Genomic DNA, 25,970 nt, shown 5'->3' with positions numbered 1-25,970 from the left:
TAGCCTGCTATTCAGTGGAGTGGGTGTGTATTCCAAGTCTGATTTAAGGGTCTCTTTTCCAAGCTTAAAAGGATAACATTTCAACACCATGGGCCAGAAAAGTTTGAATACATTGGCCATGCTGTCAATCCAGCATGACTTCTGCCGCGTTCAAAACAACTGGAAACTCAGAACTGGGAAATCTCAGACTTCAGTGAGTTCAAGACAACTGGGAACTCGGTAAGAAATGAGAGCCGACTGGGAAAATACATTTTGAACGGTCATCCAGCTCGGAATTCCAAGTCGGGAACTCGGGCCTCTTTCTAGAGCGCCGATCTGAAGATCACTGATGTCATGATTCGACTTTGTTTTTTTTCTGAGTTCCCAGTTGTCTTGAAAGCACCATAAATCCAGAGAATGCCAGACTTTGATGACAAAAGTTTGCCCACAAAAAGGACCGCCACGCCACCTTCCTGTTCAAGTGAGCACAGCACAACAAGGTGAGTCCAAAAATGTATTGTATACTGCTGCAAAAATTATGTAATATGCCAGGGAGATATGTATACTGTAGCTAAGAAAGTAATACTAAGTGTATGTTGTGTGGTAAGCTGTTAGTAGCCCATGTGCCTCACCCTAATCATTTGGTCCCTTTCCCCCTCATAACTTAGCCTACTGTTCTGACTTGGTGGTGCTCATATAACCAATAGCCTGTTTTAGAGAAATGTAATCATCGCTTTCACTGCTTATATGCCCCCTTTAGTTATCCTACGGTTTTGACTTGGTGTACAGGGAGAATACTGTAAGAACGGCCCATGATCTGAATTCTGTCACTGTACATTGAAAACGTGCTGAACAAATAGTTATATTGACTACGTCCATCCTAGCTCGCTCATTAATGTCTTAATCGAAATTACGGATTGCCTCTTATCCGCTCGTCGTCCCCATAAGACTGTTGGGTTCTAGTTTGAAATATTTGCTATACTAGAAGTGAATGGTTACATGTATGACTATAAGTCTCTCTGGATAAGAGCGTCTGCTAAATGACTAAAATGTAAATGTATGAGGAATGTATATGGTGGGGTCAATGGAGGTTGGATAAGAAGTATGGGTCTGAAAAGTTACTAAGTGAGGGAAAGGGCAATCATGTGGTTGCGGTCATTGATAAGGGTGGATAGCTGTGGATTAGTGAGGAATGTGGGCCGAGGTCAGGTCAGGTCACATGAAGGGAGAAGGAACAGTTTATTGCCCACATCTCTTAATTTCCTGCCTAGCGACAGAGATGTATCGGCTGTATAGATTTGCAAGGAGTTGACTCCGCCCAGTAGAGGGTATAGATATATGTACCATATGTCTTTGTCTTTGCAGATGTTTGACCCTGTGGGTGAATAAACTTGGTTTGAGCTTTACTAGTCATCTGTGAGTTTTACTTATTTAGAATCTAACAAGCCCACAGTTTGTACATTTCAATTGTCAGTAGAAACCATATTTGTTTAAGCAAGTCAGCCATATCAGCTATGTTTTTTAAAAGGCAGTAAATGAGGCTGAATGAACAGTTTTGATGCCAGACAGACTCCGCTGATAGCGAGGTGTAGCGGTGGTAAGGATTCACTCCATGGTGAAAATAAAGTTATGTTGTTGGGATAGCTTTATGTAGGCCCTAACAGTTTGTGGGTACCGTTTGTCAACGTTATAGTGCAATTAATGTATTGTTTAGTGTTGTGTAGTGGCTTTGCTGGTATGCATCCACAAAAAAAAAATTGGGGGGGGCCACCAAGATTTACAGTGCCTTCGGAAAGTATTCAGACCCCTTCACTTTTTCCACATTTTGTTAGGTTACAGCCTTATTCTAAAATGGATTAAATCGTTTTTTTAAATCAATTTACACACAATACCCCACAATGACAAAGCAAAAACAGGTTTTCAGAATACTGCAATATCACATTTACATACAGTGAGGGAAAAAAGTATTTGATCCCCTGCTGATTTTGTACGTTTGCCCACTGACAAAGACATGATCAGTCTATAATTTTATTGGTAGGTTTACTTGAACAGTGAGAGACAGAATAACAACAAAAAAATCCAGAAAAACGCATGTCAAAAATGTTATGAATTGATTTGCATTTTAATGAGGGAAATAAGTATTTGACCCCTCTGCAAAACATGACTTAGTACTTGGTGGCAAAACCCTTGTTGGCAATCACAGAGGTCAGACGTTTCTTGTAGTTGGCCACCAGGTTTGCACACATCTCAGGAGGGATTTTGTCCCACTCCTCTTTGCAGATCTTCTCCAAGTCATTAAGGTTTCGAGGCTGAAATTTGGCAACTCGAACCTTCAGATCCCTCCACAGATTTTCTATGGGATGAAGGTCTGGACACTGGCTAGGCCACTCCAGGACCTTAATGTGCTTCTTCTTGAGCCACTCCTTTGTTGCTTTGGCCGTGTGTTTTGGGTCATTGTCATGCTGGAATACCTATCCACGACCCATTTTCAATGCCCTGGCTGACGGAAGGAGGTTCTCACCCAAGATTTGACGGTACATGGCCCCGTCCATCGTCCCTTTGATGCGGTGAAGTTGTCCTGTCCCCTTAGCAGAAAAACACCCCCAAAGCATAATGTTTCCACCTCCATGTTTGACGGTGGGGATGGTGTTCTTGGGGTCATAGGCAGCATTCCTCCTCCTCCAAACACGGCGAGTTGAGTTGATGCCAAAGAGCTCGATTTTGGTCTCATCTGACCACAACACTTTCACCCACTTCTCCTCTGAATCATTCAGATGTTCATTGGCAAACTTCAGACGGCCCTGTATATGTGCTTTCTTGAGCAGGGGGACATTGCGGGCGCTGCAGGATTTCAGTCCTTCACGGCGTAGTGTGTTACCAATTGTTTTCTTGGTGACTATGGTCCCAGCTGCCTTGAGATCATTGACAAGATCCTCCTGTGTAGTTCTGGGCTGATTCCTCACCGTTCTCATGATCATTGCAACTCCACGAGGTGAGATCTTGCATGGAGCCCCAGGCCGAGGGAGATTGACAGTTATTTTGTGTTTCTTCCATTTGCGAATAATCGCACCAACTGTTGTCACCTTCTCACCAAGCTGCTTGGCGATGGTCTTGTAGCCCATTCCAGCATTGTGTAGGTCTACAATCTTGTCCCTGACATCCTTGGAGAGCTTTTTGGTCTTGGCCATGGTGGAGAGTTTGGAATCTGATTGATTGATTGCTTCTGTGGACAGGTATCTTTTATACAGGTAACAAACTGAGATTAGGAGCATTCCCTTTAAGAGTGTGCTCCTAATCTTAGCTCGTTACCTGTATAAAAGACACCTGGGAGCTGGAAATCTTTCTGATTGAGAGGGGGTCAAATACTTATTTCCCTCATTAAAATGCAAATCAATTTATAACATTTTTGACATGCGTTATTCTGGATTTCTTTGTTGTTATTCTGTCTCTCACTGTTCAAATAAACCTACCATTAAAATTATAGACTGATCATTTCTTTGTCTGTGGGCAAACGTCCAAAATCAGCAGGGGATTAAATACATTTTTCCCTCACTGTAAGTATTCAGACCCTTTACTCAGTACTTTGTTGAAACACCTCTGGCAGCGATTACAGCCCTGAGTCTTCTTGGGTATGACGCTACAAGCATAGCACACCTGTATTTGGGGAGTTTCTCCCATTCTTCTCTGCAGATCCTCTCAAGCTCTGTCAGGTTGGATGGGGAGCGTTGCTGCACAGCTATTTTCAGGTCTCTCCAGAGATGTTCGATCGGGTTCAAGTCCGGGCTCTGACTGGGCCACTCGAGGACATTCAGAGACATATCCTGAAACCACTCCTGCGTTGTCTTGGCTGTGTGCTTAGGTTCATTGTCCTGTTGGAATGTGAACCTTCACCTCAGTCTGAGATCCTAAGCACTCTGGAGCAGGTTTTCATCAAGGACTTTGCTCCGTTCATCTTTGCCTCGATCCTGACTAGCCTCACAGTCCATGCCGCTGAAAAACAACCCCTACAGCATGATGCTCCAGACGTGACACTTGGCATTCAGGCCAAAGAGTTCAATCATGGTTTCATCAGACCAGAGAATCTTGTTTCTCATGATCTGAGAGTCTTTAGGTGCCTTTTGGCAAACTCTAAGTGGCCTGTCATGTGCCTTTTACTGAGGAGTGGTTTCTGTCTGGTCACTCTACCATAAAGGCCTGATTGGTGGAGTCCTGCAGAGATGGTTAGCTCCTGAGTGGTGCAGTGGTCTAAGGCACTGCATCGCACTGCTAACTGTGCCACTAGAGATCCTGGTTCGAATCCAGGCTCTGTCGCCGCCGGCCGCGACCCGGAGACTCATGGGTGGCGCACAATTCGTCCAGGGTAGGGGAGGGAATGGCCGGCAGGGATGTAGCTCAGTTGATAGAGCATGGCGTTTGCAACGCCAGGGTTGTGGTTTCGATTCCCACGGGGGGCCAGTATAAAAAAAATATGTATTCACTAACTGTAAGTCGCTCTGGATAAGAGCGTCTGCTAAATGACTAAAATGTAAATGTAATGGTTGTCCTTCTGGAAGGTTCTCCTATCTCCACAGTGGAACTCTAGAGCTCTGTCAGAGTGACCATCGGGTTCTTGGTCACCTCCCTGACCAAGGCCCTTCTCCCCCGATTGCTCAGTCCATTTAAGAATGATGGAGGCCACAGTGTTCTTGGGGACCTTCAATGCTGCAGAATTTTTTGGTACCCTTCCCCAGATCTGTGCCTCAACACAATCCTGTCTCGGAGCTCTACGGACAATTCCTTTCACCTCATGGCTTGGTTTTTGCTCTGACATGCACTGTCAAATGTGGGACCTTATTTAGACAGGTGTGTGCCTTTCCAAATCATGTCCAATCAATTGAATTTACCACAGGTGGACTCAAATCAAGTTGTAGAAACATCTCATGGATGATCAATGGAAACAGAATGCACCTGAGCTCAATTTTAAGTGTCATAGCAAAGGGTCTGAATACTTATGTCAATAAGGTATTTCAGTTTTTTATTTTTAATACATTTGCAAAAATGTATACAAACATGTTTTCGCTTTGACATTATGGGGTATTGTCTGTAGATTGCTAAGGGTTTTTATTTATTTAATCAATTTCAAATCAAATCAAATCAAATTGTATTTGTCACATACACGTGTTTAGCAGATGTTATAGCGGGTGTAGCTAAATGTTTGTGCTTCTAGCTCCGACAGTGCAGTAATATCTAACAAGTAATATCTAACAATTTCACAACATTGACCTAATACACACAAAACTAGTAAGGAATGGAATTTAAGAAAATATACATATATGGACAAGCAATGACAGAGCGGCATGGACTACGATACAGTAGAATATTATAGAATAGAATGCAGTATATACATATGAGATGAGTAGTGCAAGATATGTAAACATTATTAAAGTGACTGTAAACATTATTAAAGTGACTAGTGTTCCATTTCTTAAAGTGGCCAGTGATTTCAATAGGCAACAACAGCCTCTAATGTGCTAGAGATGGCTATTTAACAGTCTGATGGCCTTGAGATAGCTGTTTTTCATTCTCTCGGTCACAGCTTTGATGCACCTGTACTGACTTCGCCTTCTGGATGATAGTGGGGTGAACAGGCAGTGGCTTGGGTGGTTGATGTCCTTGATGATCTTTTTGGCTTTCCTGTGACATTGGGTGCTGTATGTGTCTTGGAGGGCGGGTAGTTTGCCCCCGATAATGCGTTCGGCAGACCGCACCACCCTCTAGAGAGCCCTGCGGTTGCGGGCGGTGCAGTTGCCGTACCAGGTGGTGATACAACCCGACAGGATTCTCTCAATTGTGCATCTGTAAAAGTTTGTGAGGGTTTTAGATGGTAAGCCAAATTTCTTCAGCCTCCTGAGGTTGAAGAGGCTCTGTTGCGCCTTCTTCACCACACTGTCTGCGTGGGTGGACCATTTCAGTTTGTCGGTGATGTGTACGCCAAGGAACTTGAAGCTATCCACTTTCCAAAATATTATTTTAGAATAAGGTTGTAACATAACAAAATGTGGGACATTTCAAGGGGTCTGATACCCCATAAGGACAATGCGAAAACAGGTTTTTAGAAATTTTCGCAATTGTATAAAGAAATAAGAAAAATAAATACTTTATTAACATAAGTATTCAGACCTTTTGCCATCAGACTCGAAATTGAGCTCAGGTGCATCCTGTTTCCATTGATCATCCAATGATTTGGTAAGGCACACACCTGTCTAAATAATCAAAAGCAAAAGCACGTCAGAGCAAAAACCAAGCCATGAGGTGGAAGGAATTGTCCGTAGAGCTCCAAGACAGGATTGTGTCGAGGCACAGATCTGGGCAAGGGTACCAAAAAATGTCTGCAGCATTGAAGGTCTTTAAGAACACAGTGTTCTCCATCATTCTTAAATGGAAGAAGTTTGGAACCACCAAGTTTTTAAGTACATGTTAATGTGGCTCATTTGGCCAATATTCTGAGCACCGTGGGTGGACACCCTAATGGGTTATGCACCCAATGCATATGGATGACCAGTACATTTCTCAAATGTCCAATAAATTAAAATGTTCCCAGTCGCTTGTCTTAATGGAAATCCTGACTTTTTCCACATTTTTTGTGTTACAAGAAGGGATTAAAATGGATTTAATTGTTTATTTTTTGTCAATGATCTACACAAAATACTTCAATGTCAAAGTGGATTAAAATGATAACAGTTGTAAAATAAAATAAAAATAAAATATATATATATATATATATGAACAAATAAAACCCTAATATATCTTGATTACATTCAGTACCAGTCAAAAATTTGGACACACCTACTCATTCAAGGGTTTTTCTTTATTTTTACTATTTCTTACATTGTAGAATAATAGTGAAGACATCAAAACTATGAAATAACACATATGGAATCATGTAGTAACCAAACAAGTGTTAAACAATGCCAAGAGTGTGCAAAGCTGTCATCAAGGCAAAGGGTGGCTACTTTGGACAATCTTAAATATAAAATATATTTCGATTTGTTTAACACTTTTTTGGTTACTACATGATTCCAAATGTGTTATTTCATAGTTTTGATGTCTTCACTATTATTCTACAATGTAGAAAATAGAAAAAATAAAGAAAAACCCTTGAATGAGTAGGTGTGTCCAAACTTTTGACTGGTAGTGTATAAAAATAAAAATAAAATACCCCATAATGTCAATGTAGAATTGTGTAAGCCAGTGACAAAAAATCTCAATTAAATACATTTAAAATTCAGGCCGTAACACAACAAAATGTGGAAAAAGTAAATGGTGTGAATACTTTCTGAAGGCACTGTAGATTACATTGGTTTTAGCAGTGGCAAATAGGAATATGATGCTCAAAATAGCACAGACTCAAAGTGAGGAGCCTATAAAACATAGCTAGCTAGATTCATAAACATATCTTTGGTAATTTTGAAATGTATTGGAATAAATGACCAAACTATAAAACTAGCTAGTCAGCTATGGATAACTGTTGCTAGCTACCTGACAGTAGTACTAGCTAGCTACCGTTAGCTTGCTAGGTACATCAATAGCTTCAAGATTTCCACCAAGGACGTTGTCGCTCTGATTATCACTCTCCCTCACTTGGGCAAGGGATGTCTCCTGAGTGGCGCAGTGGTCTAAGGCACTGCATCGCAGTGCTAGCTGTGCCACTAGAGATCCTGGTTCGAATCCAGGCTCTGTCGCAGCCGGCCGCGACCGGGAGACTCATGGGCAGTGCACAATTGGCCTAGCGTTGTCCAGGGTAGGGGAGGGAATGGCCGGCAGGGATGTAGCTCAGTTGATAGAGCATGGCGTTTGCAACGCCAGGGTTGTGGGTTCAATTCCCATGGGGGACCAGTATAAAATATATATATATATATATATGTATTCACTAACTGTAAGTTGCTCTGGATAAGAGCGTCTGCTAAATGACAAAAAAAAATATATATATATATATAAGGTACACTTGGATGTGATGATGTAAAACGTCATTCAAGCGCTGAGGGCCGAGGGCTGTCAACTTCGCGTTTGGACTGCAGCCAGTGTCTATGTTCCCTCAGCCCTACAGTATGTTCGCTGTAGTGATGCGTGGTTTGACCCATAACCCACAGTCCCCGCGGTTATATCGGCGGGGCGGACGGGTTCAGGGTCATTAAATATTGTGTGGCTGAAGGACGGGTGGGTGGCGGGCGAGTTGAATAAAGAGAAACAATACCTTTAAAAAATCCATAAATGTATAATTATTGTGCCATTTATATAGCCTACATTGAGTTTTTTCTTTAATTATGTTAGGCTATCTGATATTAGTGCATAAGCCTAAACTTTAGGGCTTAACTGTCTGCGTGCCAAATTGCCTACACAGCCAATCACCAAATAATGCTTTTGGGAACAGGCAGAAAAAGTTAACATCAATCTAATACGGAGGCAAAAATGACATTGTCGAAGTTGAAATCAATAAGACAAAAGCTTCGAAAGGAGAGTTGAAAACAAAGAGAAGGGAGGGCCAGAAAAGTAGTTTGAAAAAGATTTTGTGAAGTGGTAAAAGAGGATGATAGCAGCTATGTTATGTGTGATGATTGTTAGGCGCTATACAAATTCGACAGTTACAAGACGGGACATCAAATAGGCCTATGGCATGTCAAGGAAACGAAGGTTACGTATGTAACCACAGTTATGTGAGCTATTGGATCACTCCAATATAGTATCGTTCCGCGCGGCAGGACACATTCAATAGTAGGAATTTCAGATTAGTCTCGTGTACCTGGTAGTGCTGCAGCTGACCCCCTTAAATAGCTGCCGCCGCACTACTTCCACCTCGTGTCCTTTTTGAGGCGCCGTAGATCACCGACAAAGAGGATTGGCGTGAGCCAATAGCTCACATAAACGTGGATACATACGTAACCTAACGTTATGTAGCACAATATTGGATCAATCCAATATGGTATCACAATACCAGATTAATCGGTGAACTAGGTAAGGGCCAGACAGAGAGCAAAGTCCCGTAGGACTGAGCTCAGGGCATTCATAGTTGTTGTCCCTCCCTCCCCACTCAGGGAAGCGGAGGCAACACCCAGCACAGCCGTTCCGACCTCATTGGCAGGGGCAACAATGACTCGATAGTACCTAGAAAAAGGAGCTAGACCATGCCCAATTGGCCAAGGCGCAAATGTCATTGAGGTGAACTCCTCGGAGCAGTGCCCACGATGTAGCTACTCCTCTCGTAGAATGCGCCACTACAGCAGACGGCAGAGGCCAGCTGGCCAGGCGATATGCTGTAGTAATAGTGTCCACAATCCACTGCGAGAGTCTTTCTATCGTTAAGCTCTGGCCCAGAACTCTATCACCATATCAAATGAGTTGCTGATCAGACTGTCAAATTGCCTGTCTGTGTAATGTAAGTGTCCAAGGCCCTGACCCGGGCAGAGCACACTTAGGGGAGAAAAACACCCAGCTCACCCGCAGCCGCAGGAGGAGCATATGTGGACAAATATAAGGGCTGGTTCACATTTCTGAGCCCGGTTATATGTGCTGCTCACAGCGATGCCAAGCGGGTCTGGACCCACGGCAAGAGTTCCCGAGCCATTGGCTCAGGAAATGCTGTCCTACTAGGTAGGGCTGGAACTGTTGAAGAGCTAGGCGAACCACCCTGAGCTCTAGCACATTGATTTGTTGACCACTCGATGGGGGGCTCCAGCGGCCGCTTGCCGCCATGCCTCTGAACACGGCACCTTAACCAGTCAGAGAGGCTTCAGTGCACACCAGCTCTCTGCGGTGGACTCTGATCAGGCTCACCCCCTTTAAAAGTTGACAGTGTCTGTGCTGTTGTAGGTGCCGGCCGTGGGAGTTGAACCATCGCTGGAGTGGGCTGATGGAGAATGCCCAGCGGCGCCAACAGTGAAGCCACCATCAGTAGGCCGAGTAACTGTTGGCACTCTAACACCGACATGGCTTGTTCGAGCCGGAAACAGCTGAGGTAGGATAGGATTTTGTTACTCTCACCTAAGGGAGTCTATGGACATCCCGAGGTAGATCACTTCGGTGAGGGGATCAGGTCACTCTTCTCCTTGTTTAGGGTGAGGCCCAAAACTCGAATGTGGTTCAAGAGGGTCCTCCTGTCCGTTGCGGCCTGTTCCCTGGATGGGGCAGACTATCCAATCGTCCAGGTAAGGCAGTTACTCCTCCAGTAGAATGTGCCACCACAGCAAAAGGCAAAGGCCGGCGGGCCAGCCGAAATGCTGCAGTAACAGTATCCACCATGCAATGTGAGAGTCCGGTCGGATAGGCCCTGTCCCAGAACTTTCTCACCATAGTAAACAAAAAGTGTCCATTGCCCTAGCCGGGCACAACACACTGGGGGAAGCCCCTAGTTCACCTGCAAGAGTGAGAAGTGCATATGTGGACAACTGTAATGGCCGGTTAATGTGTCTGTCAGACAGAACCCTTGGCCAGAATGAGGGGTTTGGATGTAGGTTGACACCCCTTCATCTGAACTTCTTCGTAAACATTCAGTCAACCAGGGCGTCAACACTAGAAGACCCTGAGACATTTGAGGCGCCAGAACTATAGCGGTGGCCAGCATCGGAATTGGAGTTCCTAGCCTTCCATCACTGAATTCAGTGCCCATGGGGACTCCACTTGCCTCTCTCAGTTTGGCCTTTGAGAAGCAGCCAATGCCAGCGGCAAGCACCTCAGGATGACTGCAGAGTGCCAACCTTCTTCAAATCAAATCAAATTGTATTTGTCACATGCACTGAATACAACCGGTGTAGACCTTACCATGAAATGCTTACTTACAAGCCCTTAACCAACAATGCAGTTTTAAGAAAATAGAGCAGTAGCCGAGCCGTAGCCATACTAGGCGGTGATGCAGCTGTATAACTATTTGAGGATCTGGGGACCCATGCCCATGCCAAATCTTTTCAGTCTCCTGAGGGGGAAAAGGTGTTGTCATTCCCTATTCACGACTTCCTTGGTGTGTTTGGACCATGATAGTTTGTTGGTGATGTGGACACCAAGGTACTTGAAACTCTCGACCCAAATGGGGGCGTATTCGGCCCTCTTTTTCCTGTAGTCCACGATCATCTCCTTTGTCTTGCTCACATTGAGGGAGAGGTTGTTATCCTGGCACCACACTGCCAGGTCTCTGACCTCCATATAGGCTGTCTCATCATTGTTGGTGATCAGGCCTACCACCGTTGTGTTGTCAGCCAACTTAAAACGCTCTTGGTGGATATTGTGGTCTATAGTTTATCATGAGGTACTCTACGTCAGGCGAGCAATACCTCGAGACTACCTTAATATTAGACATTGCGCACCAGCTGTTATTGACAAATAGACACCCCCACCCCTCGTCTTACCGGACGTAGCTGTCCTGTCCTGCCGATGCACTGAAAACCCAGCTAAATGTATATTATCTGTGTCGTCGTTCAGCCACGACTCAGTGAAACATTACAGTTTTTAATGTCCCGTTGGTAGGATAGTCTCGAACAGAGCTCATTGAGTTTATTCTCCAGTGATTGCACGTTGGCCAATAGAACGGATGGTAGAGGCAGGTTACCCACTCGCCGACGAATTCTCACAAGGCACCTTGATCTGCTCCCTGTATTTCCTTATTTTCTTCATGTGAATGACGGGGATTTGGGACTTGTCTGGGAACAACATTATATCCTTCACATCAGACTCATTAAAGAAAAAATCTTCGTCCAGTTTGAGGTGAGTAATCGATGTTCTGATATCCAGAAGCTTTTTACGGTCATAAGAGACGGTAGCATCAACATTATGTTCAAAATAAGATCCAAACAATGCAAAAAAACACACAAAATAGCCCAATTGGTTAGGAGCCCGTAAGACGGCAGCCATGACCTACGGCACCATTATCTCAGACGCAGTCTGCTGCTTGTGGGCAGGAAAACCTTGCATTTCTCAAGGTGAACCTACCAGTCAACCTACCAGGGTAGTGTTGTGGAAAATAATCACTATACTTTATCAAAAATCAAAGTTCTTCCAGAGTTTTTGTAGAATCAAGAATGACTTTATTACAATTTCAACAAAGCCAGGCTAATCTGCAGATTAGGCCCCCCCTCTCTCTCTCTTCCCTAGCTATATAGTCTCCTTCACACACACCCTAGCTTAAAATCCCTCCCTCTTCAGTTTCCCGCTCTTTATCGCTCCGCCCACTTCCTTTGTCTATGATGGCGGCTAAATTCGACTTTCATTCAGTTTAGAATCAATAGTAATACAATCAATCAATCCCTTATCTAGCAAAAACACTCATTTTTAGTTTAAACTCTGTTCAACCCCGGCTCTCCCGGGCTTGACATGAAGACTGATTGTTGAACATGACAGGTCCATACTTAAATCTTTCAAACATACACAAACCCCACCCCATCATGCTGTAATCAATCAAGAAGATAGCCCAGGAGAGACAAATGTTTAGCCTGAACTCTGTCCAACCCTGGCTGCTCTTTCCACTTTGTTTGAGGAGAGAGGCAAAGGCCACAGTCTGGTTTCAGTCTCTGGGGAAGTAGGACAGCCATGGATTTAAGTTCGAGCGAGCCATTCGACCCTAGGTCAGATTTCCACTTCACCCACACACACACAAACAGTGAAATGACCCAATTAAGTTATTTGCCTAGCAACAAAGAATTCTAACTCTATGTTCGTGATTAACCCAGTTTTATCTCATAGTCCACTAAACAATCTCCATCAGTAGTTAAAAACATCACAGGAATGAAATCATCAACATGTATTGATCACATCTTTACCAATGATGCAGAAATGTGCTTGAAAGCAGTATCCAGTTCTATTGGATGTAGTGATCACAATATAGTAGCCATATCTAGGAAAACCAAAGTTCCAAAGGCTGGGCCTAATATAGTGTATAAGAGGTCATACAATGCGTTTTGTAGTGATTCCTATGTTGTTGATGTAAAGAATATTTGTTGGTCCGTGGTGTGTAATGAGGAGCAAACAGACGTGGCACTTGACACATTTATGAAATTGCTTTTCCCAGTTACTAATAAGCATGCACCCATTAAGAAAATGACTGTAAAAACTGTTAAATCCCTGTGGATTGATGAGGAATTGAAAAATTGTATGGTTGAGAGGGATGAGGCAAAAGGAATGGCAAATAAGTCTGGCTGCATAACTGATTGGCAAACATACTGCAAATAAAAAAATCATGTAACTAAACAGAATAAAAAGAAGAAACTACACTATGAAAGAGGAATGATAGTAAAAAGCTTGGATGTACACAGAGATCAAACATTAATAATATGCATGTCCATCTCTCCTGGCTCAAAGTAGAGGAGAGATTGACTTAATCACTACTTGTAATTGTGAGAGGTATTAACATGTTGAAAGCACAGAGCTGTCTGTTTTTAAACGACTAGCACACAGCTCAGACACCCATGCATACCCTAAAAGACATGCCACCAGAGGTCTCTTCACAATCCCCAAGTCCAGAACAGACTATGTGAGGTGCACAGTACTACATAGAGCCATGACTACATGGAACTCTATTCCACATCAGGTAACTGATGCAAGCAGTAGAATCAGATTTAAAAAACAGATCAAATACACCTTATGGAACAGTGGGGACTGTGAAGCAATACAAACATAGGCACAGACACGCATACACACACATGATAACATACTCACTATACACACACGTACACATGGATTTTGTGTTGTAGATATGTGGTAGTGGAGTAAGGGCCTGAGGGCACACACTTAGTGTGTTGTAAATTCTGTAATGAATGTATTGTAATGTTTTTAAAATTGTATAACTGCCTTAATTGTGCCGGACCCCAGCTAATGGGGATCCATAATAAATACAAATACAAACATAGAGCTCTTACCAAGCGAATCCTCTCTGGAATGAGCCGAGAAAAGGAAGAGGTGGAAGTTGTGCGGCAGCAGCTATTTAACAGGGTCAGCTGCAGCACTACCCGGTACATGGGAGTAATCTGAAATTCTTACTCGGAATGTATCTTGCCGCGTGGAAGGATACCATATTGGAGTGCTCCAATATAGTGCTACATAACACAAAGTTTAAAAAATGTCAAAGTATGCCGCGTTCGCCTCGCAACAAAGCATTGTGTTTTCACTCCGTTTTGGACATCTCCATTATGTATGACATCCAACGCAACATAACCGAGTGCTTATTGGTAATGTGAACGAGGCTTAACGTCTGCATGATGCCTGCATCTTAAAGCGGCTACACGGTTTATGTGCATAGATTTACGCACGTGTCACACCCTGGCTCTGGGGACTCTATATGTTGAGCCAGGATGTGTAGATTCTATGTGTTGTTGCTCTATGTCGGGATTCTAGTTTTGTATTTCTGTGTTGGCCAGAGTGGTTCCCAATCAGAGGCAACGAGTGTCAGCTGTTGCTGGTTGTCTCTGATTGGGAGCCATATTTATACAGGCTGTTTTCCCACAATAGTTGTGGGATCTTGTTCCAGTTGGTTTTGTGTTTGTACCGTGGACTTCACGTATCGTTTGTTGTTTTGTTTATTGTGTGTGCACTTAATTAAATAAGATGTACAAATCTCACGCTGCGCCTTGGTCTACTCCCTTCGACGTTCGTGACAGAAGATCCCACCATACCAGGACCAAGCAGCGTGTCCAGGAGCAGGCAGCCTGGACGTGGGAGCAGATAATGGACAGGCAGGGGTCCTGGACCTGGGAGGAAATCCAGGCCGGGATGGATCGCCGTCCATGGAGGGAGACGGTAGAGGCGCGACGGAGAGAGGAGCAACGGCGTCAACAGGGTCGTCGTCGGACGGACGAGAGGCAACCCCAAAAAATTTTAGGGGGGCACACGGCATGGGCGACGGGGCAGCAGGAGGCAGTATTAGGAGGTTAGGTGAGGAGGCCACCAGGTTAAGGGGGCTATTGGTGCAGAGGGAGCAGGAGTTAGTAGTGCAGAGGGTGGAGCTACTGGAGGCGATAAGGGAGAAGGTGAGAGTAGAGGCACGGCGAGAGGATCTGTGTAGGCAGCTGAGGGAGCGGAGGGTTATGACGAAACCCAGTCCCGCTCCTCACACCAAGCAAGTGGTGTGCGTCACCAGTCCGGTCCGGCCCGTTCCTGCTCCCCGCACTAAGTGGATGGTGCGCGTCGCCAGCCCGGCTCGGTCTGTTCCTGCTCCTCGCACCAAGCCTACGGTGCGCGTCGCCAGCCCAGCCCGGCCTGTTCCTGCTCCCCGCACCAAGCCTACGGTGCGCGTCGCCAGCCCAGCCCGGCCTGTTCCTGCCACTCGCACCAAGCCTACGGTGCGCGTCGCCGGCCCGGCCTGTTCCTGCCACTCGCACCAAGCCTACGGTGCGCGTCGCCAGCCCGGCCCGGCCTGTTCCTGCCACTCGCACCAAGCCTATGGTGCGCGTCGCCAGCCCGGCCCGGCCTGTTCCTGCCACTCGCACCAAGCCTACGGTGCGCGTCGCCAACCCGGCCCGGACTGTTCCTGCTCCACGCACCAAGCCAGGGGTGCGCATCGTCAGCCCGGTACGGCCCGTTCCTGCTCCACGCACTAAGTGGATGGTGCGCGTCGCCAGCCCGGCTCGGTCTGTTCCTGCTCCTCGCACCAAGCCTACGGTGCGCGTCGCCAGCCCAGCCCGGCCTGTGCCTGCTCCACGCACCAAGCCAGGGGTGCGCGTCGTCAGTCCGGCACAACCCGTGCCTGGGTCACCGGTGCCTGATCAGGTACCGGTCAGCTGCTCCACACCGGAGCTTAAGCTAATCCGCTCCTTCGATGGCCAGTCCAGCTCCAGCCAGCGGGGCCAGACCGGACCAGGGGCGTTACGGGGGGATTATTGGAGGGTGGTGGGCAAGCCCGGAGCCGGAACCGCCTCCGAGGAGGAATGCCCACCCAGCCCTCCCCTGTTTGGTTTATGTTGAGGCGCGGTCGCAGTCTGCGCCTTTGGGAAAGTACTGTCACACCCTGGCTCTGGGGACTCTATATGTTGAGCCAGGGTGTGTAGATTCTATGTGTTGTTGCTCTATGTCGGGATTCTAGTTTTGTATTTCTGTGTTGGCCAGAGTGGTTCCCAATCAGAGGCAACGAGTGTCAGCTGTTGCTGGTTATCTCTGATTGGGAGTCGTATTTATACAGGCTGTTTTCCCACAATAGTTGTGGGATCTTGTTCCAGTTGGTTTTGTGTTTGTACCGTGGACTTCACGTATCGTTTGTTGTTTTGTTTATTGTGTGTGCACTTAATTAAATAAGATGTACAAATCTCACGCTGCGCCTTGGTCTACTCCCTTCGACGTTCGTGACAGCAAGTGCATGTTTGTGGGACACACCTACTCATTCAAGGGTTTTTCTTTATATTTACTATTTTTTACATTGCATTCTCTCAACCAGTTTCACCTGGAATGCTTTTCCAACAGTCTTGAAGAAGTTCCCACATATGCTGAGCACTTCACTCTGCGGTCCAACTCATCCCAAAGCATCTCAATTGGGTTGAGGTCGGGGGATTGTGGAGGCCAGGTCATCTGATGCAGCACTCCATCACTCTCCTTCTAGGTAAAATAGCCCTTACACAGCCTGGAGGTGTGTTGGGTCATTGTCCTGTTGAAAAACAAATGATAGTCCCACTAAGCCCAAACCAGATGGGATGGTGTATCGCTGTAGAATGCTGTGGTAGCCATGCTGGTTAAGTGTGCCTTGAATTCTAAATAAATCACAAACAGTGTCACCAGCAAATTACCCCCACACCATAACACCTCCTCCTCCATGCTTTACGGTGGGAAATACACATGCTGTCAAGGTGACGTGTATGCGGTGAACGAAGTCAAGCGCAGGACACCGAGCTACTGGCAGACGTACTTTACTAGCACAGTAAAGGAACATACAAAACAAAACCTCCTAACAGGGAGGAACAATACGCGCATACAATACAGCAACAGCCGACCTCACGGAAAACAATCACACACAACAAACAATGAGAGACAGGGGTACTTAAAGGGAATACAATGTAACATAATGGGAAACAGGTGTAAACAATAAAGACCAAACAAGACAAACACCGAAACATCGATCGGTAGTAGCTAGTACTCCGGGGACGACGAACGCTGAAGCCTGCCTGAGCAAGGAGGAGGAGCAGCCTCGGCTGAATCCGTGACAGTACCCCCCCCCTTGACGCGCGGCCCCAGCCGTGCGCCGACCCCGGCCTCGGGGACGGCCAGGAGGACGCGGACCAGGGCGAGTCGGATGACTCCGGTGGAAATCCCTCAACATGGAGGGATCTAGGATGTCCCTCCTAGGGACCCAGCACCATTCCTCCGGACCATACCCCTCCCACTCCACGAGATACTGCAGGCCCCCCATCCGACGCCTCGAATCCAAGATGGACCGGACTGAGTACGCCGGAGCCCCCTCGATGTCCAGTGGGGGCGGAGGAGCCTCTCGTACCTCACTCTCCTGGAGTGGACCAGCTACTACCGGCCTGAGGAGAGACACATGGAACGAGGGGTTAATGCGGTAATTAATGGGCAGTTGTAACCTATAACATACCTCGTTCAATCTCCTCAGGACTTTAAATGGCCCCACAAACCGCCGACCCAGCATCCGGCAGGGCAGGCGGAGGGGCAGGTTTCGGGTCGAGAGCCAGACCCGATCTCCCGGTACATACACCGGAGCCTCACTGCGGTGGCGGTCGGTGCTCGCCTTTTGCCGCCTGATAGCCCGTTTCAGATGGACATGCGCAGCGTTCCAGGTTTCTTCCGAGCGCCGAAACTACTCGTCCACCGCAGGGGCTTCGATCTGGCTCTGATGCCAAGGTGCCATGACCGGCTGATACCCTAGCACACACTGAAAATGTGTAAGGTTAGTGGAGGAGTGGCGGAGTGAGTTTTGGGCTATCTCTGCCCAGGGGATATATCCCGACCACTCCTCCTGCCGGTCCTGGCAATAGGACCTCAGAAACCTACCCACATCCTGGTTCACTCTCTCCACCTGCCCATTACTCTCGGGGGTGAAAATCTGAGGTAAGGCTAATCGAGACCCCCAGACATTCCATAAACGCCCTCCAGACTCTAGAGGTGAACTGGGGACCCCGATCAGACACTATAGCCTCAGGTACCCCGTAGTGCCGGAAGACGTGTGTAAACAGGGCGTCAGCAGTTTGTAGGGCTGTAGGGAGACCTGGCATAGGAATGAGACGGCAGGCCTTCGAAAACCGATCCACAACGACCAATATCGTCGTGTTCCCCTGGGAAGGGGGAAGGTCCGTGACAAAATCCACCGATAGGTGCGACCACGGCCGTTGTGGAACGGGTAGGGGTTGTAACTTCCCTCTGGGCAGGTGTCTAGGCGCCTTACACTGGGCGCACACCGAGCAGGAGGAAACATAAACCCTCACGTCCTTAGCTAAAGTGGGCCACCAGTACTTCCCACTAAGGCAGTGCACTGTCCGACCAATACCAGGATGACCAGAGGAGGGTGATATGTGAGCCCAATATATCAATCGATCATGAACCTCGAGCGGCACGTACTTCCGACCCTCTGGACACTGTGGGGGAGTAGGATCGGTACGTAATGCCTGCTCGATGTCCGCATCAACCTCCCACACCACCGGTGCCACCAGACAAGACTCCGGAAGTATGGGAATGGGCTCAATGGACCTCTCCTCTGTGTCATATAGTCGGGACAGGGCATCTGCCTTAGCGTTCTGTGACCCTGGTCTATAGGTGAGCTTAAATACAAATCGGGTAAAAAACATAGCCCACCTTGCCTGCCGAGGGTTCAGCCTCCTCGCTGCCCGGATGTACTCCAGGTTACGATGGTCAGTTAGAATGAGAAAAGTGTCACGATCGTCGGTGAGAGAGGACCAAGGCGCAGCGTTGCAGGCAAACATACTCTTTATTTAGCGTCAAACGACCAAAACAACAAAACGATATCGTGACAGTTCACGGTCATAACACAAACCGACTGGAAACAAAATCCCACAAACACGAATGAAAAACAGACTGTTAAAATATGGCTCCCAATCAGAGACAACCAGCAACACCTGACACTCGTTGCCTCTGATTGGGAGCCACTCTGGCCAACATAGAAATAGCACCCATAGAAACAAAACACATTGAATCTACACACCCTGGCTCAACATAACAGTGTCCCCAGAGCCAGGGCGTGACAGTACCCCCCCCTAAAGGCGCGGACTCCGACCGCGTCACCCAAATACCACAGGGGAGGGACCGGTTGGGCACTCTGCCTAGGCGGCGGATCCGGCTCCGGACCTGATCCCCGCTCCCTCTCCAACCCCCCAAAGTACCCCTGGTCCGGTCTGGCCCCGCTGGCCGGAGCTGGACTGCACACTGATGGAGCGGATTGCTCTAGCTCCGGCGTAAAACATCTGACCAGTGCCGAACCAGGCACCAGTGGAACAGGCACGGGCCGTGCCGGACTGACGACGCCCACCACTGGCTTGGTGTGAGGAGCAGGAGTGAGCCGAACCGGGCTGACGAAACGCACCACTGACTTGGTGCGGGGAGCAGGAACGGGCCGAGCCGGGCTGACGGAAGCGCACCACTGACTTGGTGCGGGGAGCAGGAACGGGCCGAGCCGGGCTGGACGAGCGCACCACTGACTTGGTGCGGGGAGCAGGAACGGGCCGAGCCGGGCTGACGAAGCACACCACTGACTTGGTGCGGGGAGCAGGAACGGGCCGAGCCGGGCTGACGAGGCGCACCACTGACTTGGTGCGGGGAGCAGGAACGGGCCGAGCCGGGCTGACGAGCGCACCACTGACTTGGTGCGGGAGCAGGAACGGGCCGAGCCGGGCTGACGGAACGCACCACTGACTTGGTGCGGGGAGCAGGAACGGGCCGAGCCGGGCTGGACGGCGCACCACTGACTTGGTGCGGGGAGCAGGAACAGACCGGACCGTACTGGGGACACACACCACTGGCCCTACACCGGGATCTGGAACGGGCCGGACCGGACTGGTAACACACCCCAGTACCTCTCGCCGTGCCTCTACACCTTCCATCCCCTCTTCGACCAGTGGCCCCCGTAACCTGGCGGCCTCCTCTGCCAACCCGCTGGACCGCTCTATCGCGGCCTCCTGCTGCCCCGACGTCGTGAGCCCCCACCTAAAAAAATTTCTGGGGGGTCTCTCCTCCCCGTGGGCCAGGCCTCTATAGTTCTCGCCCAACTCTCGCTCTTCTGCCTCCAACTCCCGCTATTCAGCTCCTCAATTGGCTTGACCCAGTCGAAGCTCTTCCTCCATTGTTCCCAAGTCCACTCTCTCTGCTCTTCACTCGGCTTGACCCAGTCGAGGCTGCCACGGAGATCTGCTAGGGATTTCCCTGGCGATGGCTCCTCGACTCGCTGCTTGGTCCAGTTGTGGTGGGATTTTCTGTCACGATCGTCGGTGAGAGAGGACCAAGGCGCAGCGTTGCAGGCAAACATACTCTTTATTTAGCGTCAAACGACCAAAACAACAAAACGATATCGTGACAGTTCACGGTCTAACACAAACCGACTGGAAACAAAATCCCACAAACACGAATGAAAAACAGACTGTTAAAATATGGCTCCCAATCAGAGACAACCAGCAACACCTGACACTCGTTGCCTCTGATTGGGAGCCACTCTGACCAACATAGAAATAGCACCCATAGAAACAAAACACATTGAATCTACACACCCTGGCTCAACATAACAGTGTCCCCAGAGCCAGGGCGTGACAAAAAGGGTGTTTAGCCACATCAAGCCAATGCCTCCACACCTTCAGGGCTTGAACCACTGCTAACAGCTCCCTGTCCCCCACGTCATAATTGCGCTCCGCCGGACTGAGCTTCTTTGAATAGAAAGCACAGGGGCGGAGTTTTGGTGGCGTACCCGAGCGCTGAGACAGTACAGCACCGATCCCAGCCTCGGACGCATCCACTTCCACTTGGAACGCCAAAGAGGGATCCGGATGTGCCAGCACTGGAGCCGAGGTAAACAGGTCCTTCAGATGTCTAAAAGCCCTGTCCGCCTCAGCCGACCACTGCAGACGCACCGGACCCCCCTTTAGCAGGGAGGTAATGGGAGCTGCTACCTGTCCAAAGCCCCGGATAAACCTCCGGTAGTAATTGGCAAAACCCAAGAACCGCTGCACTTCCTTCACCGTGGTGGGAGTCTGCCAATTACTGATTGTGGGAAATAATGACAAATATACCATAATTGCATCTGTCAAAAAGGTAAGCCTACCTCTTATTTCTTAAATAGGGCTCCAACAAAGCCCTCTTGTTGTTAGTAAATTAGCCAACTCAACTTTCAGCACCTGGCGCTGTCCATATTGATTTTAGAAATAGGTCCCCACAGGAGTGGTGGCTGCATATTATAACTAGCCTAATGTGTTTTCTTATATACGAAAAATAAGTTGTTACTGTTCTTTGTGATAGGCCTATTTGAGCTAAATTAAATGAAATTGATTAAATTACTCTGCCCATGACAGTCATGCTAAGCATAGGGTTGTCTTATAAGATCTTACATTTCCATCTTATAAGATGGAAATAGCATGCACATGTAGATGTCATATAGACGTTCATGAAGGCGTTCATTGTCAGAAATGCAATAGTAAACTTACAAGTAAATTGACAATTGACGTGAACGTGTCGGCTGTTTGATGTCTAATAAAAATGAATGTGTATCCATTGACAGTCTATTCATTCATGACTGTATCTTAGCAACAGTAGCTACAGTAGGCTCTTTTCTGGCTTGAATCACCCGTGATACAAGCACCTACTATGCTATTATGGCAGACAAGTACAAGGATGAATCCAAATGTAAACTAGTCGCTGTTTATTTATGATTTAGTCTAATGTTTTCATGCAAGCCTTGGTAGGACAGGCCTATATTTGTTTGATTCAAAGTGAGCTACTATATTCATACCCACCGTGATATTAGGCTATGATGATGATTTCATGTTTGTATTGTATTGTGTATGGCTGTTTTAATTTGTTAAAAGTGTGCATTAATTAAAACACTTTCAGGGCTTTGTATTTCTATTCTTCCTTGCTTGTGACATTATAATATTTCTCATTTTATCACTACACTTGTCTGCTGGTGTAGAATCTTTCTTTCTCTCTCTCTCTCTCTCTCTCTCTCTCTCTCTCTCTCTCTCTCTCTCTCTCTCTCTCTCTCTCTCTCTGAATAAGTAGGTGATAGACATGTTGTGTATTTTCATTGTGTTTGTTTACTGTTGGACTCAGACAGTCAACCTGTTTTTTCAGCGGTGTTGTTGTAAGCTGAAAGCCGTGGTATATCAGACCATATACCATGGGTATGACAAAAAAAGTACTTTTACTGTTCTAATTACGTGGGTAACCCGTTTATAATAACAATAAGGCACCTCAGGGGTTTGTGGTATATGGCCAATATACCAGGCTAAGGATTGTATCCAGGCACTCCACATTGTGTCGTGTTTAAGAACAGCCCTTGGCCAATATCACCCCCTCGTGCCTTATTGCTTAAATAATAAAGGGCTTGTTTGTCAATGTAAATTTGTGGTGTTTTTAGGTCACATTTGTCCTGTGTTATGTGTTAAATGATGCAATGTGATTGCACACATTTTCTCTTAAATATGTCGGGGTATCTTTGTTGTTGGCTCAGCCACTTTTACTTATTCCCAGTAACTCAGCAATTTCTGCCTACGCCTCTGCCTTCAAATATATATTTATTGATCTGTTGTACAACAGAGCTGTTTGTTACCCTAAAAACACAAATTCGTTTGTACCTTTTGTCAGAGTGCAAAAACTAAATTGTGTGGTAGCCTGTGATCCACTGTGGTTTCCTAACTATAAGTAAATAATGTTGTTTTATTTTTTTGAAAAACACACTGAAATATTGAAATATACACCTTTTCCAAAGATTGACGTGTGAATCATGTGATGTTAGGACTACATTTGACAACGTTGTTTATTATATGAATACATGATGGCATATATTTTACTTACAGTGGGGAAAAAAGTATTTAGTCAGCCACCAATTGTGCAAGTTCTCCCACTTAAAAAGATGAGAGAGGCCTGTAATTTTCATCATAGGTACACGTCAACTATGACAGACAAATGGAGAATTTTTTCTCTCCAGAAAATCACATTGTAGGATTTTTAATGAATTTATTTGCAGATTATGGTGGAAAATAAGTATTTGGTCACCTACAAACAAGCAAGATTTCTGGCTCTCACAGACCTGTAACTTCATCTTTAAGAGGCTCCTCTGTCCTCCACTCATTACCTGTTTTAATGGCACCTGTTTGAACTTGTTATCAGTATAAAAGAAACCTGTCCACAACCTCAAACAGTCACACTCCAAACTCCACTATGGCCAAGACCAAAGAGCTGTCAAAGGACACCAGAAACAAAATTGTAGACCTGCACCAGGCTGGGAAGACTGAATCTGCAATAGGTAAGCAGCTTGGTTTGAAGAAATCAACTGTGGGAGCAATTATTAGGAAATAGAAGACATACAAGACCACTGATAATCTCCCTCGATCTGACGCAAGATCTCACCCCGTGGGGTCAAAATGATCACAAGAACGGTGAGCAAAAATCCCAGAACCACACGGGGGGACCTAGTGAATGACCTGCAGAGAGCTGGGACCAAAGTAACAAAGCCTACCATCAGTAACACACTACGCCGCCAGGGACTCAAATCCTGCAGTGCAAGACGTGTCCCCCTGCTTAAGCCAGTACATGTCCAGGCCCGTCTGAAGTTTGCTAGAGTGCATTTGGATGATCCAGAAGAGGATTGGGAGAATGTCATATGGTCAGATGAAACCAAAATAGAATAAATAATAATAAAATAATTAGTCATTTAGCAGACGCTCTTATCCAGAGCGACTTACAGGAGCAATTAGGGTTAAGTGCCTTGCTCAAGGGCACATCGACAGATTTTTCACCTAGTCAGCTCGGGGATTAGAACCAGCGACCTTTCGGTTACTGGCACAACGCTCTTAACCACTAAGCTACCTGCCGCCCGTCCTGCAAAAACTCAACTTGTCGTGTTTGGAGGACAAAGAATGCTGAGTTGCATCCAAAGAACACCATACCTACTGTGAAGCATGGGGGTGGAAACATCATGCCTTGGGGCTGTTTTTCTGCAAAGGGACCAGGGCGACTGATCCGTGTAAAGGAAAGAATGAATGGGGCCATGTATCGTGAGATTTTGAGTGAAAACCTCCTTCCATCAGCAAGGGCATTGAATATGAACCGTGGCTGGGTCTTTCAGCATGACAATGATCCCAAACATACCACCCGGGCAATGAAGGAGTGGCTTCGTAAGAAGCATTTCAAGGTCCTGGAGTGGCCTAGCCAGTCTCCAGCTCTCAACCCCATAGAAAATCTTTGGAGGGAGTTGAAAGTCCGTGTTGCCCAGCGACAGCCCCAAAACATCACTGCTCTAGAGGAGATCTGCATGGAGGAATGGGCCAAAATACCAGCAACAGTGTGTGAAAACCTTGTGAAGACTTACAGAAAACGTTTGACCTGTGTCATTGCCAACAAAGGGTATATAACAAAGTATTGAGAAACTTTTGTTATTGACCCAATACTTATTTTCCACCATAATTTGCAAATAAATTCATAAAAAATCCTACAATGTGATTTTCTGGATTATTTTTTCTCATTTTGTCTGTCATAGTTGACGTGTACCTATGATGAACATTACAGGCCTCTCTCATCTTTTTAAGTGGGAGAACTTGCACAATTGGTGGCTGACTAAATACTTTTTTTCCCCACTGTAGCTAAATATTGAATATCATGATTACCTGTGGCATGGGCATATTCGGATCCATACAGAATTCGAGCAGAGTGCGTGTCCTGCATCCGCTTACCACTGACAGAACGTGACGTACTCAAAATGCTCGACCAATAGAAATGCACAAGGATTATATATTTATAATGCCAGTCGGTACTACCAACGCGTGTGTGCTTCAAGTAATTTTACAAGTTCAGCTGCCGGCAGTGTACTAGGTAGGTGCACCCTAAACAAAGCGGCGTCCGCGAAGCGAGAACACTGGAAAGCGCATCCTCCAAGACAGAGAAAAAGTGAAAGTGAAGGGACCTCTCGTCAATTCTGAACTATGGAGCGCTCAAAACAGAGTCACGACAATCAAGATGACAGTAGACCGACAACAAACGAAAGTTCTCTAAACGGACACTTTGACGGCTTGGTAAAAAAAGACACCCGGAATGTGGGATGTCAAGGGACTGCCGGTGAGTCGAGTTCGCACACAGGGTCGTCAGTCGTGGAAAGCTGGAAGCATGAGCGCACCCGAAGTATAGAAGACAACGAGATGAGCTTGCCTAGTCTGGCAGCTGCCTACACCACTATTATCCGTGGGCTCGGAGAAGACCCGCAAAGACAGGGACTTCTCAAAACTCCGTGGAGAGCCGCGACTGCGATGCAGTTCTTCACAAAGGGCTACCAGGAGAAAATAATAGGTGAGTCAGTTCAGAATGCCCTTTTCCTAAGTTGTCAACACTCAAATATTGTCAACAATTTCATATGTTGTCAAAAAAAGCGACATGGATCATAAAATTCACCTTTTAATTTACCTGAGATTTACAGGTGGTATTTAGATGTCATTGACTTGGTTACCTAACTCTCATCTAAGACCTCTGTTTTGAGAGGATAAATATGCTAATATAACATTTATGGTGCTGATCTGACCATTACGCATCTATATATATATACTGAACAAAAATATAAACGCAACATGCAACCATTTAAAAGATTTTACTGAGTTACAGTTCATATAAGGAAATCAGTCAATTGAAATAAATAAATGAGGCCCTAATCTATAGATTTCACATGACTGGGAATACAGATATGCGTCTGTTGGTCACAGGTAGGGGCGGGATCAGAAAACCAGTCAGTATCTGTTGTGACCACCATTTGCCTCATGCAGAGCGACACATCTCCTTCGCATAGAGTTGATCAGGCTGTTGATTGTGGCCTGTGGAATGTTGTCCCACTC

The 25,970-nt window shown here is 46.6% G+C and overlaps 1 protein-coding gene across 1 annotated transcript in view; it reads left to right on the top strand.

The window, feature by feature from the left end:
• Nucleotides 1–24,902: 24,902 nt before the first annotated feature.
• Nucleotides 24,903–25,970, top strand: part of LOC121545177 (GTP cyclohydrolase 1) — a 47,334-nt gene continuing 46,266 nt past the window's right edge. Inside the window, exon 1 of the mRNA XM_041855632.2 lies at nucleotides 24,903–25,434. Coding sequence (XP_041711566.1) covers nucleotides 25,074–25,434 — 361 coding nt within the window. The 5' untranslated portion in view covers nucleotides 24,903–25,073. The remainder of the gene's footprint in view (nucleotides 25,435–25,970) is intronic.

This window comes from Coregonus clupeaformis, chromosome 29, assembly GCF_020615455.1.
Source record: "Coregonus clupeaformis isolate EN_2021a chromosome 29, ASM2061545v1, whole genome shotgun sequence".
NCBI lineage: Eukaryota > Metazoa > Chordata > Actinopteri > Salmoniformes > Salmonidae > Coregonus > Coregonus clupeaformis.
This window is presented reverse-complemented; position numbering and strand designations above follow the sequence as displayed.